At 40.2% G+C, this 16,322-nt stretch overlaps 1 protein-coding gene across 5 annotated transcripts in view; it reads right to left on the bottom strand.

Moving 5' to 3' along the window:
• Positions 1-568: 568 nt before the first annotated feature.
• Positions 569-16,322, bottom strand: part of sh2b3 (SH2B adaptor protein 3) — a 53,323-nt gene continuing 37,569 nt past the window's right edge. For all 5 annotated transcript variants that reach the window (XM_042421779.1, XM_042421781.1, XM_042421780.1 and 2 more), the window contains exons 3-8: positions 7,912-8,013; positions 6,783-6,871; positions 3,417-3,508; positions 2,092-2,306; positions 1,517-1,694; positions 569-1,050 (exon numbers count right to left, since the gene is read on the bottom strand). In XM_042421779.1, the coding sequence (XP_042277713.1) occupies positions 692-1,050; positions 1,517-1,694; positions 2,092-2,306; positions 3,417-3,508; positions 6,783-6,871; positions 7,912-8,013 (1,035 nt within the window). In that variant the 3' untranslated portion in view covers positions 569-691. The remainder of the gene's footprint in view (positions 1,051-1,516; positions 1,695-2,091; positions 2,307-3,416; positions 3,509-6,782; positions 6,872-7,911; positions 8,014-16,322) is intronic.

Below are 16,322 nucleotides of genomic sequence, written 5' to 3'. Positions count from 1 at the left end.
GCAGGCGGTGCTTTCCCGTCGTCGGTTCACGTTAAGTGCCAAAGAAGTTAAATCAAGCGCAGCTCTATAATTTCACCTGGATTAAAACTTTTTAAATGTTTTTTTTTTTTTTTTTTTTTTTGCCCGGGCTTGAGGACAGCTACACACGTGGCTCTCCCTCCCTCCCTCTCTCTCTCTCTCTCTCTCTCTCTCTTTCTCTCTCTCTTTCTCTCTCTCTTTCTCTCTCACACACAACCTCAACATCAATAAAAACAAGAATAATCATCATAGTCAACACTGTTATAAAACTCCCAAAAATACATTCACTGTGGACACTCGGGGTGGAGGTTGTGAGGATCTGATGCTGGTAAACACACACCCAGCACAGACCTAGTGAGTGTGTGTGTGTGTGTGTGTATGTGTGTGTGTGTGAGTGTGATATACACACTGCCACGCATTCATCAGACAAAGACTTGCACGCTCAAGTTCATGAGTCTGCTATAATCATGTTAACATCATGCGCTCTCTGAGAGTCTCATACACCCACATGAAGCTGGGTGGGGGGGGGGGGGGGGTCGTGATCGTGTGTGTGTGTGTGTGTGTGTGTGTGTGTGTGTGTGTGTGTGTGTGTGTGTGTGTGTGAGAGCATGTTGGTGGCTTCACAGGAGACGGCTGTCTGTTGGAGGTGATGGAGGCTGGTGACTCAGCGGGGTCAGAGCATCATGTACTGGTTGTCTATCGCCCGCTTGCGGCTGCGGTCAGGCTCCAGCTCATAGTCCGAGTCCCGCTGAGGGATGATGGGAGTGTGGGTGTGAGGGTGGCGAAGCAGGGGCCCCCTGCCCACCGACTCGCTCCGACGCAAAGGAGCCGGGGCTGATGGAGGAGGGATGGGGTTGCCGCGAGGAGTCGGGTGGTTCCCCTGCTGAGAAACGGAGCTGGTGGTGGTGCTGCTGTTGGAGGAGGAGGAGTGGGGCTGACTGGAGCTGCGAGCCAGGCTGCAGTGAGCCAAGCTGGGCTCCGAGTTCCAGCGATGCAGAGAGAAGGGGACCAGGAGAGCGCTGGAGAGCTGACCTGAGAAAGAAAAGAGGAAATGAGAACTTCTTACACATACTTTGTAAACAAATTACTTACTTACAAATGAAGTGTTTTAGATCAGTGGTTCTCAACCTTTTTTCTACTTGCAACCTCTCGTCACAGGCTGCATGTGAACAGTTCCATCGAAGAGTGATTTTCCCTCAAAACCCTTTTAAACTGATTCATTTTGATAACTTTGAACTCTTGAGAAAGATCAGAAAAAAACTAATATAATTTTATATAATTTTGTGACCCTTCAGATTGATCCTGTGACCCAGCAGAGGGTCCCTGACTGCTAGGTTGGGAACCACTGGTTAGGATTAAGTATTGTCTGCTTGCGTTTCCTGCCTCTTGGACTTTGTTGTAGCTAACACGTGATTACTTTGGTTATGTGCAGTGTTGACATAACCGACAGAAATGATGGCCATGGTTTGACAAAGAGATATGAACGAGAGAGTCTCACCTTGTGACGGAGGGCTGGAGCCCGCCACTACGAAGCTGGACAGCGTGACGGCACCGGCGGCTCCGCACTCCAGAGGGATGGGGAAGAGGCGGAAGTGACTGAGCATGTCCATGACGGAGGGGAAGCGCAGGTGCTGCACCCTGCACTGACCCCATTCTGTTAGAGAGAGGCGCAGGTGCTGCAGAAAGACAAAGAGACAGAAGCGTGAGAACAGAGAAACATCACGAAAAGATGGTTTTTATACTTCTGGAGACCGAACTAGGGCTGAAAAATGCCACTTCCTCCTTCTCCTTACATCCAGTGGTCTGTCTTCAGTGGTCTGTTTAAGATGGTTCACATCAGCGGTATGTTTGCATAACGCTTACTTATCAAAGAGTTTACCACTACCGCCAGGAAATGATGTTGTCACCCGTTTTGACGTGAACAGAGAAAAAGGAGAACAATGTGGGTTCGAAAAAAGCGTTCATTCATACAGTGTTACCCAATTTTTAGGTGAACCACTTCCAGATGTGGACTGAACGGCCAGTGTGAATGCAGACTAAGTTAAACAGAAAATAGACGTTGTGAGACCGTACCTTTGCTTTTCCTTGGTAGTTAAACGTGAGGACGTAGTCTCCCCTGCGTGTCTCACTCTGTCGAACCAGAAACACTCCGTGTCCTTCTGGTCCAGAGCTCTGGACCAGGTAGGCTGCCTTGACGCGGGAGATGGGCCCGTGGAACCAGGGGTAGGAGAACAGGAAGTGATCGGTCTTCTGGACAACCTGCTCTGGCTGGGCAAATGTGAGGGGGACTGGAGGGATGAACAGAGAAACAACGTGTGTCATTATTGATTCATCTGCCAGTTATTTTCCTCTATGAATCATTTGGTGTATAAAAGAAAAATAAGAAAACTGAAAAACGCCCGTTATAACATCCTGGAGTCCAAAGTGACGTCACTATGTGCTACATTACGCATATGTTCTGTGTGATATGAAAAGTGTTGCTTGTAGTGACGAACCAACAGAATAATTACCACCTGGTTTTAGTTCCCCTCAGAGTGTTTTACAGTCTTTGAGCTCAATGTTTTGGTTTTTAACCACCTTTCATTTGTTCTACTGCCCCCAAGTGGCAAAAAAGACAATCATTACCGCCTTTAAAGAATAATTCCAGCTTAGTACAACTTGGGTGAATTTTTTTGTTGTTGTTTCTATCTGTTGTAAACAAACAGTTTAGCCAGTTCATCTACTGTTTATCGCTTTATTTGGAACATAAAAGTAAGCACACAAAAAATGTTATATGGTATTACTGCTTCATTGAAACAGAAAAACTGCAGGTAAAAATGTGAGTTTGGAAGCTTAAAGTTGAACCAGGAAGTCTGTCTGTTTACAACATGATGCCTTTTTGTTCACCTTTCTTTTCTCTTCCAAATATATGTGGCTGCCCTGTTTTTGTTTTTGTAAACTTCTTCTTAACGATGAAGCCATAATCCCAAATATTAGTAATTAACTTGTTAAGTGAGATATTAAAGGACTGATGGTAAAAACTACCAATATGAGACACAATTAGTCATAAATCTTAACTTTCTTTTAATAGAATTAATATTAAATTCCTTTATAAAAACTAGGATTTTGTATTCATTTAAAGCAGAGAGACAGTCTCTGTCCCTGACCAGCAGGGGCACACGTCTCCAGACACAGTAGACTTCACTCCTACATCATCTCTGGACATCAAAGTGTCACATTTTGCCGCAAAAATGTAAAGTTGAAGTTTTGAGGGAGAATTTTTGAAATATATATATACACACACACACACACACAGACACAACTACACCCTGATTGATAGAGGATGTGTCTGATAAGTAATTTACACAGAAGCAACCACCCCCCCCCACACCCTCCAGCCCCCCCATCCCAGCACTCACTGTGACTTCCTGACTCTGAACTCCCTCTGTGATTGGCTGGAACAGAGCTGTCTGCTGGGGAGGGAAGGGGCTCCAGATCCACACTGCCTGACCTGAAGGACAAGAAAACATTCAGATTACATTATTACACTCACACACACTGTATCATCCTCTGCACATCAATGTTATTCTCAGTGTGAAGCCCTGAGGAGGAAAATTTCATGATTATTTAATCTAATAAAAAAGTAATTTGTCCCATTTGTGTCACCATCTTTCTTTATATGAAAGCTTCATCTCTGCCTGTGCTGGAAAATCAGCATCATCTTTCTGTTTCAAGGTGGAAAAACTATTTGAGTTGGTGTGAAATTAAGTGTAGATGCTACAAATGTCTTGTTTAAGCAACTGTAATTACAAAAATAAATGTGTTGATGATTTATTGGTGTTAACACACTACATGCAACACTTTTATCAAGTGCAGAAGAGCAACAGAGATGGTTAGAGAGAGAAAGAGAGGTGTGTGTGTGCGTGTGTGTGTGTGTGTGTGTGTGCGTGAGTGTGTATGTGTGTGTGCATGTGTCGGTGGGGTGAGTCTAGCGAAAATGGAGGAAACAGCAGGCTGAAGGAACACAAAGACACCGAGCTCAGACAGGAAGTGAGTCCAGTTCACCAGTTCAGATCTGAACTAAGACTTACTGTTCTTCTGTTTCACTGCGCACACATACACACGCACACATACACACACACGCACGCACGCAGTATGAGTGTGTACATACAGAGATGAGAACAGGAAAGGTTAAAGAGGGAAGCCAGAGCAAATCCTGCTAAAATGCTGACTTGAGTTTGCAGCACTCTGCATAACAGGAAGACAAGTCTCCTTTCTCCTCACGCTGTGTGTGTTCTTGCACTTCAATCTTTGTGAGAATCATTGTGGGGTTTATTTGCTATAAATGAGGACATATGGACATTTTGGCCTGTCTTCAATGCCTGCAGGATTAGATTAGCTAAAGGATACAGCTGTTGATATTCTATATTCTCATTAATGTCAACAAATCCCATAAAAAGATCAAAACCAACACTTCATAGATTCTACTGACAAGTATTGTCTATGTAGCTGAAGCCTGACATGCAGCTGAAAATAGTCCCCAACAAAAGCAGTATTTACTCCTGTTTAGGTCATTTTTGCTCAAACCTACAGTGCTTAACTTAAGCATTTTGTACATATGAAAATAGATATTTGTGACCTGTTTTGGAGATTTTGTGTCTTCAGTAGGAACAAGTGACACAGACAGGGTAGGGGAGACTGAGAGTACCGAGAGACAGACTTTTAGTCCTTTTATGGGATGTGTTGACAATGACAAAAACATAGAATAATGTCCGCCTTATCTTTAAAGTGGCTATAATTTATATTTTTTGTAATAACAACGTATCCAAAGACCGTATGTAGTGTCAGAGGCTCGCAGTGATGAAGCTACAGCGAATTATCACCCAACTCTCCGGCTCCGTTCTGCTTTATGGAGTTTTATAGTGAGGTTCAGCTCATTGTTTAGCTGTCTGGCTGCAAATTTACTGTTTTGCTTCACTCTCAGCTCTCCCATAGTGTTGTTTTCGTCCACATTAAAGCAGCTGTTTTCAGAGAAAAAGCTCTAAAAACGAACTATACACTATCTGCTCAGCACCAAAATGCAAACAGACACAGTTAGTGACTAGCTGGTGAACATAGTGGAGCATTTAGAGCCAAATATTTCCCTCTGGACTTGATAGAGACGAAAATATGGATATGGTGACAGCGAACAGTCCTCCCAAACTCAGTAAAAATGTGTTATTTCTGAAAAAAGAAAGTGAGAGTATTGAAGCACAGATTTCTTAGAAATATTCACATCAGCCAAGAAGAAACACGTGCACACACACACACACACACACAGAGACTGAAAACAGTGCAGTTTAATGAATACCTGCACACGATTTGAAATGTTTTGATAAAAATGAGGAGAAGAGAAATAAATGATATGGCTTGGTGAGGTATCTGAATAAACACCGAATTCAAGAGTGAACTCTGACCTTACTTTACTGGATGTGTGTGTGTGTGTGTGCGTGCGTGTGTGTATACACATTCCAGACATCTGCAGAAATGAGAAAGGTCTCCGAGTCCTCCCCCACACTTCCTTTCACAGCCCAAAACCCCACACACATCCACATCCAGAATCATGAGTAAGATCAAACTTATAAAAGCTTTTTTTTTTGGTAGTCTAATAACTGATAGAGATAAAAAACTATTCGATTATTATAACTATAACTATTGAAAAGTACTACTCTGCTTGTTGTCCTTTTTTGTGATTTCTCAGATCTTAATTTTTCTGAAACTTTTCTTCCATTGCACACAATCATTTGGACACAATTACACGCTGTACTTAGGTAACAGTCTGCTATCTGAGTGGGCCTTTAATTTTGTTAACTTCTTATCATCTAAATCAGTATACAGTCAAGTGTAATCTTCATTTCTTATCTACCAACATGATCAATTTTGTTTATTCTGTTTCACAGCTTCAGTTACTGAGAAAAGTAAGTGAGAAAAATTATATACAAATTATGGTATTTGCTCATTTTTAAAAACTACATTCAACACTCAAGATGCAACAGAATACTCTCCACACCAGATGTGTTAACTCTCAAAGCTTTAGTGTAAATATTAAGTTGACTCATGGACATGATGTATTATTATTACCAGAAATATTCCAACTATATCCAGGTTCAAATCTGCTTAAGTGTGTTGAGCCCTAAAGCAAACTGATGCAAACTCAGGAACAGGCAAACAATGATGGGTATATAGACACACACACACACACACGCACATGTTTCTCCACATATACACATGCTCTACAAATTATTCTCACTTGTATTTGCAAACACATAACTCAGCATAAGTAAACATCCAGCACTAAAAACTGCCAAAGTCCAAGTGCTAAATGTTTCCACTCAGAATCTCAATAAAAAAACCTGCGTTGAGAGAGTTGGATGAGGACGATGCAGGCTGACATTATATATCATTTATTTGCGTGTGTGTGTGTGTGTGTGTGTGTGTGTGTGTGTGTGTGTGTGTGTGTGTGTGTGTGTGTGTGTGTGTGTGTGTGTGTGTGTGTGTGTGTGGGACCCAGCTGGCTTGGTCAGGTTGAGACAAATTACAGATTACGAGTCTCCATTTTGAGGCAGACAGATTCAAAATATATGATGTTGAAAAAGTTAATGGTTTGGTCTCCAGTTCGGTATGTACTCACAGAAACCAAACGTTTTCAGAGTTGAATCAAATTTGAAAAAAGGAAATAACGAGATCTAATATTGAAGTTCCTGATCATATAAAGTGTCTTCGTGTTGTGTTTAAGAGCTTCTCACCTGTTGCTGATACATTCTTTTAGCTCTGTGGTCCAGGAGCTGACCTGCTGGTCGTTGTCCGTCTCAAATATCAGACTACCTCGATTAACCTGCAGACACAGATATGCATTCAAATATTTATAATATATAATTACAAATTATTTACTGTAGACACTGAGCTGATGTCCGAAGTCTGGACACCCAATTTAGACATTTGCTGATGCAAGAAGCAGCTATGACACATAAAAATTAAGAGTTTTTCTCCTGCTATATATTACTCATACAGTACACTGACAGCATATTTAAGGCGTGACTCAACTTTTATCTAGTTAAGTTTTGCAGCGTGTTGTAATGATGAAAAAAAGACTAAAAAAAAAAAACATGTAACTTTAAGTGCCAACGCATTACATTTCAGGGTCAAATAACCTCAGGAAATGTAGTCAGATTTAATCTTTACTGCATCCCAGAGGGCATTTCCTCCAAAAGGAGAGACGCTAACAGTATCCAGAATTTTTGGATGCAGCTTATTTTCTCTAATGCAGTTGTAACGGTGACAAGTTTTCACAGCTGAGAAACTTATCAAAATGCTGAAAAGTTTTCAAAATCGTTATCCTGTTCTTCTCCATCCAGGCTTAGCAGAGACGCAATTTTCTTCAAACACAAAGATAGACTCTGGCAGAAACTTCAAAGAGGGCAGTAGAGCAACAGAAGCGGTGTATTTAGCCATGTTTTGGTGAAACAATGATTATTTGAAGCTGCTGTTGGATGTTTTGATACTTCTTTCCATGGTGGAAACTTGAAAACCATTAAAACCATCATGATTCGAGTCACTGTTTTGGGAGAGAGAATGCTACGGAGATTTTACAGCCACCTGTCAAACCTACAGGAGGTGATGTTAAGTTTTGGGTGGAGCATCGCTTCACGTCTAAACAACAAATCTAAGTGAGTTTTGTTATGAGATGATATGACACAAGGATTGTCTTGTTTCCTCTTCATGTTGAATTGAGGGTTGAGGATCTGACATCGTGGATATAAACAACTCAGCTGGCTGAGTCTGCAACTTTTAACTCTTGCTTTTCCTTCTTTCCTCAGACAGAAACAGTTCAAATAGTCCCTGAGGAAGGAATATTATTATTATTTCTGTATGTACCTTTAAAACAAATGTGTTTAAGTTGTCGGGCATCTCCAGCCGGGTGCAACGACGGACTTCTTGGATATCTGAGCAGTGAGTCGTCAGCTTTGGGCTGGAAGCCTGAAAAACACAATGAAGACATAATGACTGTCAGACAGATCAGACATTACTCATGAAATGTGATACAGAAACAGAAAGAAGAAACTGAAACAAAGATGTTCAAACTATCCTGTAATGAGTCCAACGGGAGCGTTAACCTTCCTGATTATGATTATACTCTGTCATAATTAAATGTCTTCAGTTTGTTAGTAAGGACACCTCGGTGGTATCTCTGAACTGGAACAACATACAGCTTTTAGGTTTTACGAATGTGATTGTTTTTAATGTTTTGAGAAACACAAACCAAATAACATTCACCTCTGTTGTTTGAGGTGGCAGCAGGTGTCTTAGTGGAGATCATATCAAACTCTGAACAAATAAAACCCAAACTATCTGCATGTCCTGATAAACATTAGGGCTACGATGAACCAACCTTTTTTGAACCAGCTTGTAATTTGTGGTAAACAGCCTCATTTGGTCTTAAAATCTGGAGCGATGTCATACAAATCTCTACTTTATCAACCAGCTCAAAGTGATGCAGCAGCTGAACTCTGAAGTCTTTGTAGCTTTGTTGAAACTTATTGGCCTATCAACAAAGTAGAGCTTCAATAATTAGTCAATTAATCGATCAACAGGAAATTAATCAGCAACTATTTTGATAATCAATTAATCGTTTAAGTCGGTTTTCAAGCAAAAATGTCACAAATTTAATGGTTTCAACTTCTTAAATGAGATAATTTGCTGCTTATCCTTGTCTTCACTTTGTAATTAAATGAATCTCTTTTAGACTGTCAGGCGTCTGATAACATCACCTTGGGATGAAGGAGAATTGTGTTGAGCATTTTTCAGTTTTCTGATGTTTTATAGACTTAATTAAGATGATTATAAACCTAATTAATTGAGCTGTACAACAAAGGTGCCACCACAATTTTATTTTTAAAAGCTGACCAGATGAGCGACACATTCCACTGTAGGACAGTTTGTACACAGATAAACATGGATGTGGCCTCTCTCTATGAACCAGATGACCCCCTTTATGAGTTTATCTGAGTGATTGTGTGCGAATGAGTACAGTCTCTTTATGTTTTATCTTTGAACACGCGCGCGTGTGAGTGTGAATCCTCTGCGTGGCTGAAACCGAAGCCTCCCTTGGTGAAAGAAAAGTGCAGTGAAATTCAGGAAGAGGAGCATGATGGGAGTTCTCATGGCAGAGCTCCAAGGTCGTCCCCGCCAGGACAAACTGTGTATTTGAAGAATGTTAAATGAGATATGAGGGGCTTCCTGGTGGCTCTTTGAACTGTGGCACGCTACATGAACTCCTGATACTGTGACTTTGAGTCAGGCTTGTGACCTTTTCTGCACGTTGACCCTTCACAAAACCATCATTTCTGAAACCCTGACTAATAAAACAGACACACTCCGAGAATAAGGACGCATATGCTGACCCTTCCCCTCGGGTGTCCTGACCCACGCAGGTAAAACCTGAAACCCAGCTGGACAGACGAATGACAGAGAAGATGAGTGTGGGCACATCCGGACAGACACACATGCGTTCACTCAAACTAATCACACGTCACTAATACAACGATGCAGAGCCTCCGAGCCCGCAGATACAAACGAGCGCTAACGTAGCCACCGGCGTAAACACACACAGACACGGATGGATGACTCGGTCAGCCATGTGTACAGGCCCGTGGCATGTTGGGTCAGAAGTCACCTCCGAACTGAAGCCTGGGTGACAGCTGACAGGAACACGTGGGGACAAGAGAGTCAGCAATTCTTATTGAGAGATTAAAGACTAGTGAGCGTCATACGTTTGGTATGTGCCCTGGATCTGTGTGCATGCGTTTGTTGGTGTGTATGACACTTAAAAACTCAGGTGTTATGAGGATGGAAAGTTTCCCGCCATCTGACAGGCAATGATGATGATCAATCATCTTCCACTTGTGTCAACATCAGCTTTATTTTTTTAGGATTTAAAAGTATAAACTACAACCAGACAGACTGGGAGGGAACGGCTGTCATCGAACCCAAAGCATGACAACTTAATGGTCTTGCAGAAACTATTAGTTGACATATTGATCAACAGAATTCAACAATAACAAAAACTTCTTTGGGTTTTGGACGGTTGGTCGGACATAACAAGCAATTAAAAGAATCACTTAAAAGGCAACCTGTGGAGTTTCTGACCTCCAGTAGCGTTATGAAGTGTTTTAATGAGTAGGTTGTGTCATGCAGAAGGATGCAGGTTATGCAACTCACAGTCCTGCCAGTGGTTTCGTACTATTAAAATGATCTATCGGTGGCTGTAATGCGCCAAGAAAGGTAGCAAAACGCAGGAAAGTTAAGGCAGGAAAGAAGAAGCAGCTGGTAAACATGGAGGTCAACAATGCGGGATTTAAAATACTTAAAAAACAGGCTTTGCAAATGTTTTATGAGGAAGGAAATGCAGCATCTTTGTTAGACCTAAAGGATAAACACGATGCATTTTACAGAGCGTAAAGATAACTTTTGTTTGTTTACGACAAAACTCCACAGAGCCCCTTTAATTAACAAACAACAATAATCAAATTATTTATCAATATGAAGAACAATTATTAATTGCAGCGCTAATGGCCTGCAGCTCCACAGTCTTGGCACCATTGGTGTGAAATTCAGTGAAATTTGCAGCTTTTTATATTCAGTAGCTTTCTAGTGAAACCTAGTATTTATCAGTAATCGGAGCAATTCATCTACAGATAGTGTATCTTGAAACAGTTCTGGGTGAGTGATACTAATAATGTTGCCGATTTCCCTGGTGACCCTAGATGTTAAGGCACCAACCATAAACCGCAACATCTTCGGTTTGCATCCAACTGGGAACCTTTGTTGTACGCTATTCCCATGTTTCTCCTGCCCCGAGTTCCTGACACCGCTCGACTGTGTAAAAATAAAAATATATTAATATTAGGGCTGCAACTAATAAACCATTATAAACATTAATTACTGCCTATGTCCGTTAAGCTTCTCAATACTAACATGTAATGTAGATGTTGGCCGTGAGGATTGTGCAATATGTCGCCATTATCGGTGGGTGTGTGTTCATGCAAACTATTGTGTATGTGTGTGGAAGCGATGGGCTGTTGTTTGATGGTTTTATTTTATCTTCTGTTGAACTGCAGGACAGAATCCAGAACAAACTTCCCCACGGGGACATTTAAGTATCTTATCTAATGATTAATTTCATTTTCTAGTAATCAAATAAAACGATCCAAATAAAACTTTAGGAAAAAGTGAAATAATCCTCCCATTTGAGAAGCTAAAACCAGATAACGTTTGACATTTATTGAATCTATTACCAAAATTGTTACTGATGAATTTTCAATTGATTGATGATTTTGTTAACTTATTATGAGACTATTTGTTCCGGCTCTAATTGTGGTCATTCTTAATATAGATATGATACAATATTTCCTAAAGTATTAAAAATCATGTGGTAGAAAATCCTGTAACTTTCAGAAATGATTCAGTTTGTTCGAAAGTATTTTAGATCTCACACTGTGACGGCATCATCTGAGAACCAGGAACCACAATATCTCTACTCTGACTTGACACAATTACATAATAACAAGGAAAGATGATACATACAGAGATGCAGCGATTAGTCAATTAATCGAGTAGTTGCCACCTATTAAATTAATCACCATTTATTTTGATAATCTATTAATGGTCATTTTATAAGAAAAGTTTGTGCAAATTCTCCGATTCCAGCTTCTCAAATATGAATATTTTCTGGTTTCTTTAGTCTTATATGACAGTAAACTGAATCTCTCATACATATAATATCTAAATAAGACATTTGAAGACGTCACCTTAGACTTTAGGAAACATTTTTCACTATCTTCTGACATTTTATGGATCTAACAATGAATTGATTAACCGAGGAAATAAATCGACAGATAAATCGATGATGAAAATAATCGTTACTTGCAGCCTCAGATACGTGTCGATATCAAATTATTATCTAGCTCTGGGTGGAGTTCCCCCAAACTTTATGTGAGCTTTCTCCCATACAAACATAGCTTACAAGCTACCGGTTGGATCGACATCAAATTCTATGTGACAGACATATGCAAGAGAGCAGAACAAAAAAAAAAAAAAAAAAAAAACTAGAAGGGTGAGTAGCGTGAGAGAGCAAGAGCAGCAAAAGGAAACAGACGAGACAGCGAAAGACACGGCGTTGGGTGGGAGAGAGGGAGGGATGAAGACCAGAAGAAAGAGCAGGGACGACGGATTCCAGGGTTTTGTGCACCGGATGAGTTTGAGTCTATGTGACAGTGTGTGAGCCTGAGGAATGTCTATGTTAATCCTACACACACACACACGCACGCACACATGAAAACAGACAGGAACACACACACATCAAAAGAATAGATTAACCCCCCGACCGCCCGATTTCCTTAGCTCGCCAGTGTTGTGAATGGACGCCGTCACTCCTAACGCTTTCTGTTTTAACCACAGCGTCTAATATCATCACCTAAAAGCATGGTGACGCAGAGATGAGAGGGATATGACTCATTTAGCGAAATATGAGTCAGTGAATAAGAAAACGACAAAAAAAAAAAAAAAAATAGTGAACTTGTGTACCAAAGTGCTGCCACAGCTGAACTTTAATCCAGGATGTTCAGCGAAATTTGTTTCTGCTTCTTTAGTTTCAGGTTAAACCGACAGGTTTTCTTATGACTGTTGAAAGATAAAGAGATAGTGCACAATCGATTTGCTCAAACAGGAAAAAGTATGCATACGTGCAGGAAAGAGGCACATTCAGAGTATCAAAAAAAAGAAGTTCTTATCATATGAGACACTTAAGTCTTGTTAATGTAGTAATGGAGTCATGAATTTGAATTTAAAAAAAAAAAAAAAAGAAAAGAAAAAAGAAAGGTGGTTCAGAGTTCATTACTGGCCTTGGAAACAGCAGCTGACTAAACATTCTCACCTCAAGGTCAATTTAGTAGCTGTTCTGGAGCTTTTGATTATATCACATGACCTTCTATAGCAGATTTTCTCTGGTTTTTAAGCCGAAATGGACGAAAAGTCCCTAAAAAGTTAAAAAGAAATGCTGATTTGAACATCTAGTAATCCGTGACAACTCCATCTGCTGATGGAGATCATGTGATATGATCAAAAGCTCCAGAACAGCTACTAAACAGACTCCTTGAGGTAAGAATATTTTGTCAAACAATTTTTAATGTAATATTTAATTGTATTATTACCAGTGTCACTGTTTTTCTTTTGCCTTGTGATGCTGATTTTCAATCAGAATCAGAAACAGGGTTTTTGCCAGGTAGGTCTGCACATACAAGGAATTTGCCTCGGTGTTATGGTGCATAACATTAAATAATTTAATTAATTAAAAATATATCTTAGTCCATCTGTGTACTGCCTCCCTTCAGTCTGTTTGCACTGGACTTTTTCTGCACGATGAGGAGAGCATTAGCCAGAACATTTGTACAGAAAAGTCAGAAAAAAAATGGACGACCTTGCCATTAGAGTGTGCAGCTTTTTGTTGCTAGTTAATGATTGTTGTATGTATGAATGTATGCATCTCTTTCGTGCCAACACGCTGACACAGAACAGTTATTGTTCTGCATCAACATCATACGGTAACTCACACAGGTGCAGCAGCTAATGAGATCTGGTACTGTGTGTGTGTGTGTGTGTGTGTGTGTGTCACTGAGCATACGAGCCGAGTGTGACTCATTGAGAGGAATTTATTGTGAGAATGTGAATGAGTTTCTGACTAAGAGCATCTTTGAGGAACCATATGTCTCTGTGGAGGGAAAACAGAAGAAGAAGAAAAAAAAAAAAAAAAAAAAAAAAACAGGCAGCAGATGTCTGAGTGGTTGAGCAACAGCACAACAGGCCAGATTTCTGTGAATCAACTTCATCAGGGGAGCAAGTTCAAGCTCACATTGCACATTTCCTATTTCTGCAAACTGTAATCTGTAATACTCCCTGGAGAACACACATATAAAAACAAACAAAGAAACACACTCACCCACTGACCAGGCTTTTGCCCTCTTTTCTTCCTTTATTTCCCAATCTGCATAAAACTCCTTTATAATTTTCCCCTCAAAACAATAAAACAAAGCAGTGTGGGCAAGACGTCGACGAGCAGGACGAGTGTTTTCATGTCTCGCTGTGTCTCCTGAATGCGTGCAGGTGTGTAAAGTGACAGCTTTTTGGAAGGGAAACCAGACAGGAGACTTAATCGTTTACTATAGAGTCTGCAAAAACACAAAAGCTAATGTGACAAGTCCTTAACAACTATCACCTGGTACCAGACACCTCTAAACACAAACACACGCTGCAGGAGAGCTGGAGGAATGGATAAATCAAACAGATCCAGACAGAGCCATAGAGAGTGAGCATAATGAGTCTGTAAATTTACAGTAAAACCCTCAGGTTTTCTTCAGCGTAATAAATGACTGATCCTCTTTGTGTCAACAGCTCAAATCGACTGTTTGCCAGCAGACCTCAGGTAAATGCCCTCACAACGCTCCTGTTCCTCATCCTGCAGCTATGAAAGAAGTGTCTCAAAACAATGGTTACTGCACACATGTAGCTTCACTGTGTTAGTAGTAATTTATTTGGGATAGTGTTACATTTAATGTCTCCTTCATGGGGGGGGGGGGGAAATAGCAAGGATGTTGCATCAAAAATAAGAAGTAGATTATTGATGTGATGTGTGTGTCAAAGCTGTGAGTGTAAACCTATTTTTAAGATTGATTTGCCACTTGAAGCTTCACACTGCAGTGGCTGCCAACTAAATCTAGTATGTCTAGTTTAAAAAACAACAACAACAAGCAGTGAGTAACTGTGTTTGTGTTTCACAGCTTGGTTACATGACTTTAGCTTGTTGTTAGCTTGTTCACATGGTAATAAAATCAGGTTTTATCTATTAATAGTGACTACAGGTTAATGTTTGATGATGACCTATTTCCAACCACTGCTGACACAACTTGATCTATGTTAGATTATTGTTGAAATTATTATTTGATTAACGGATTCATCTTTTAAACCCTTCTCATGCCCGTTTTCCATTAATTTCCCTTTTAAAGGCTGATAAATTTCTCATGTTCCACATCATATGATCACATATATTCTTTATTCAAGTTTTTCATTGAAGCTCTGTGACGTTTATACTGAGTGAAAACATTTAAAACACAAGACTCAACTGCATCAAATGGAAATATTTTAGATGATATTTTTATATTTTTGCATAATTTAAAGACACATTTCTTCAAATTCAGTCTGAAACTTCCAGAGATCTCCACCAGACCTTAGAATAATATTTGGCTGCTCTGCATGAGTTGACGGCGGGATTGAAGAAGTTATCAAGGGGAGAAAAAAAAAAAGCCAAACATTCACTGATTACAGCATCTTAAATGTCAGGATTTTCTGCATTTCTCTCTTTTTTTTTATATCACTGTATATTTAGCAGCTTTGAGTTTGAAATATTGGTTGGACAAAACAAGCAATTTGATGATGTGTCCTTACGCTTCGGTAAATTGTGAGGAACATTCTTCACAATATTTAATGTATTTTTTATTCACTAAATGATTAATCAATAAATAAAAAACAGATTAATGTTTACACTATGTATTGAAAATATTTTGAAAAACTGCCAGATGAACAGCAGTAAACTTATTGCACCGTTAAGTTTCCTTCTTTTCTTGGCAGCTAAAATATCAAGGAGCCAATAACTGATAGTGGTATTTAAAATATTAAGTGATGACGATCTGTCCCGATAATGTTATGAACCCACAATGACTTTTCAGTTTTCACTTCTTGCTCTTTTCAGATTGAGTCAACTTTCACTACGCCGTTTCAACTTCACACAGACACGCAGATTGAGGGCTGATATTGTGAATGAGAGACGCAGATACATAACCGTGACAATATGGCCTATATTGACTTTCACGAGGTTGAGAAGTCAGACAAATCCTGGAGCTCGTTAAGGTGACTTCACCAAGTTATAACACATTCACACAGGTTTATACACACACACATATGCCGGCAAGCACGAACGGTTGATGAAAGTAGCCCACAAACAAACAAACGAAGACAGCAACAGATGCAACCATGCAACCTCTCACCCACACAGTCACAAACACGTCTACAGTTTAAGCGCACACACCCACACACACACGGGTGACACACAGGATGTTTGGAGTCCAAAACGATCTTCCCAGGGTCCCTTTCTCAAGGCCGTCGTCATAGCAACTGACTGACACTCAACATTCCGCTATCCCTCCGAGGGTCACCATAGCCAACGCTGTCCAGGGGTG

The sequence above is a fragment of the Thunnus maccoyii genome, chromosome 9 (genome assembly GCF_910596095.1).
Source record: "Thunnus maccoyii chromosome 9, fThuMac1.1, whole genome shotgun sequence".
Classification (NCBI taxonomy): domain Eukaryota; kingdom Metazoa; phylum Chordata; class Actinopteri; order Scombriformes; family Scombridae; genus Thunnus; species Thunnus maccoyii.
This window is presented reverse-complemented; position numbering and strand designations above follow the sequence as displayed.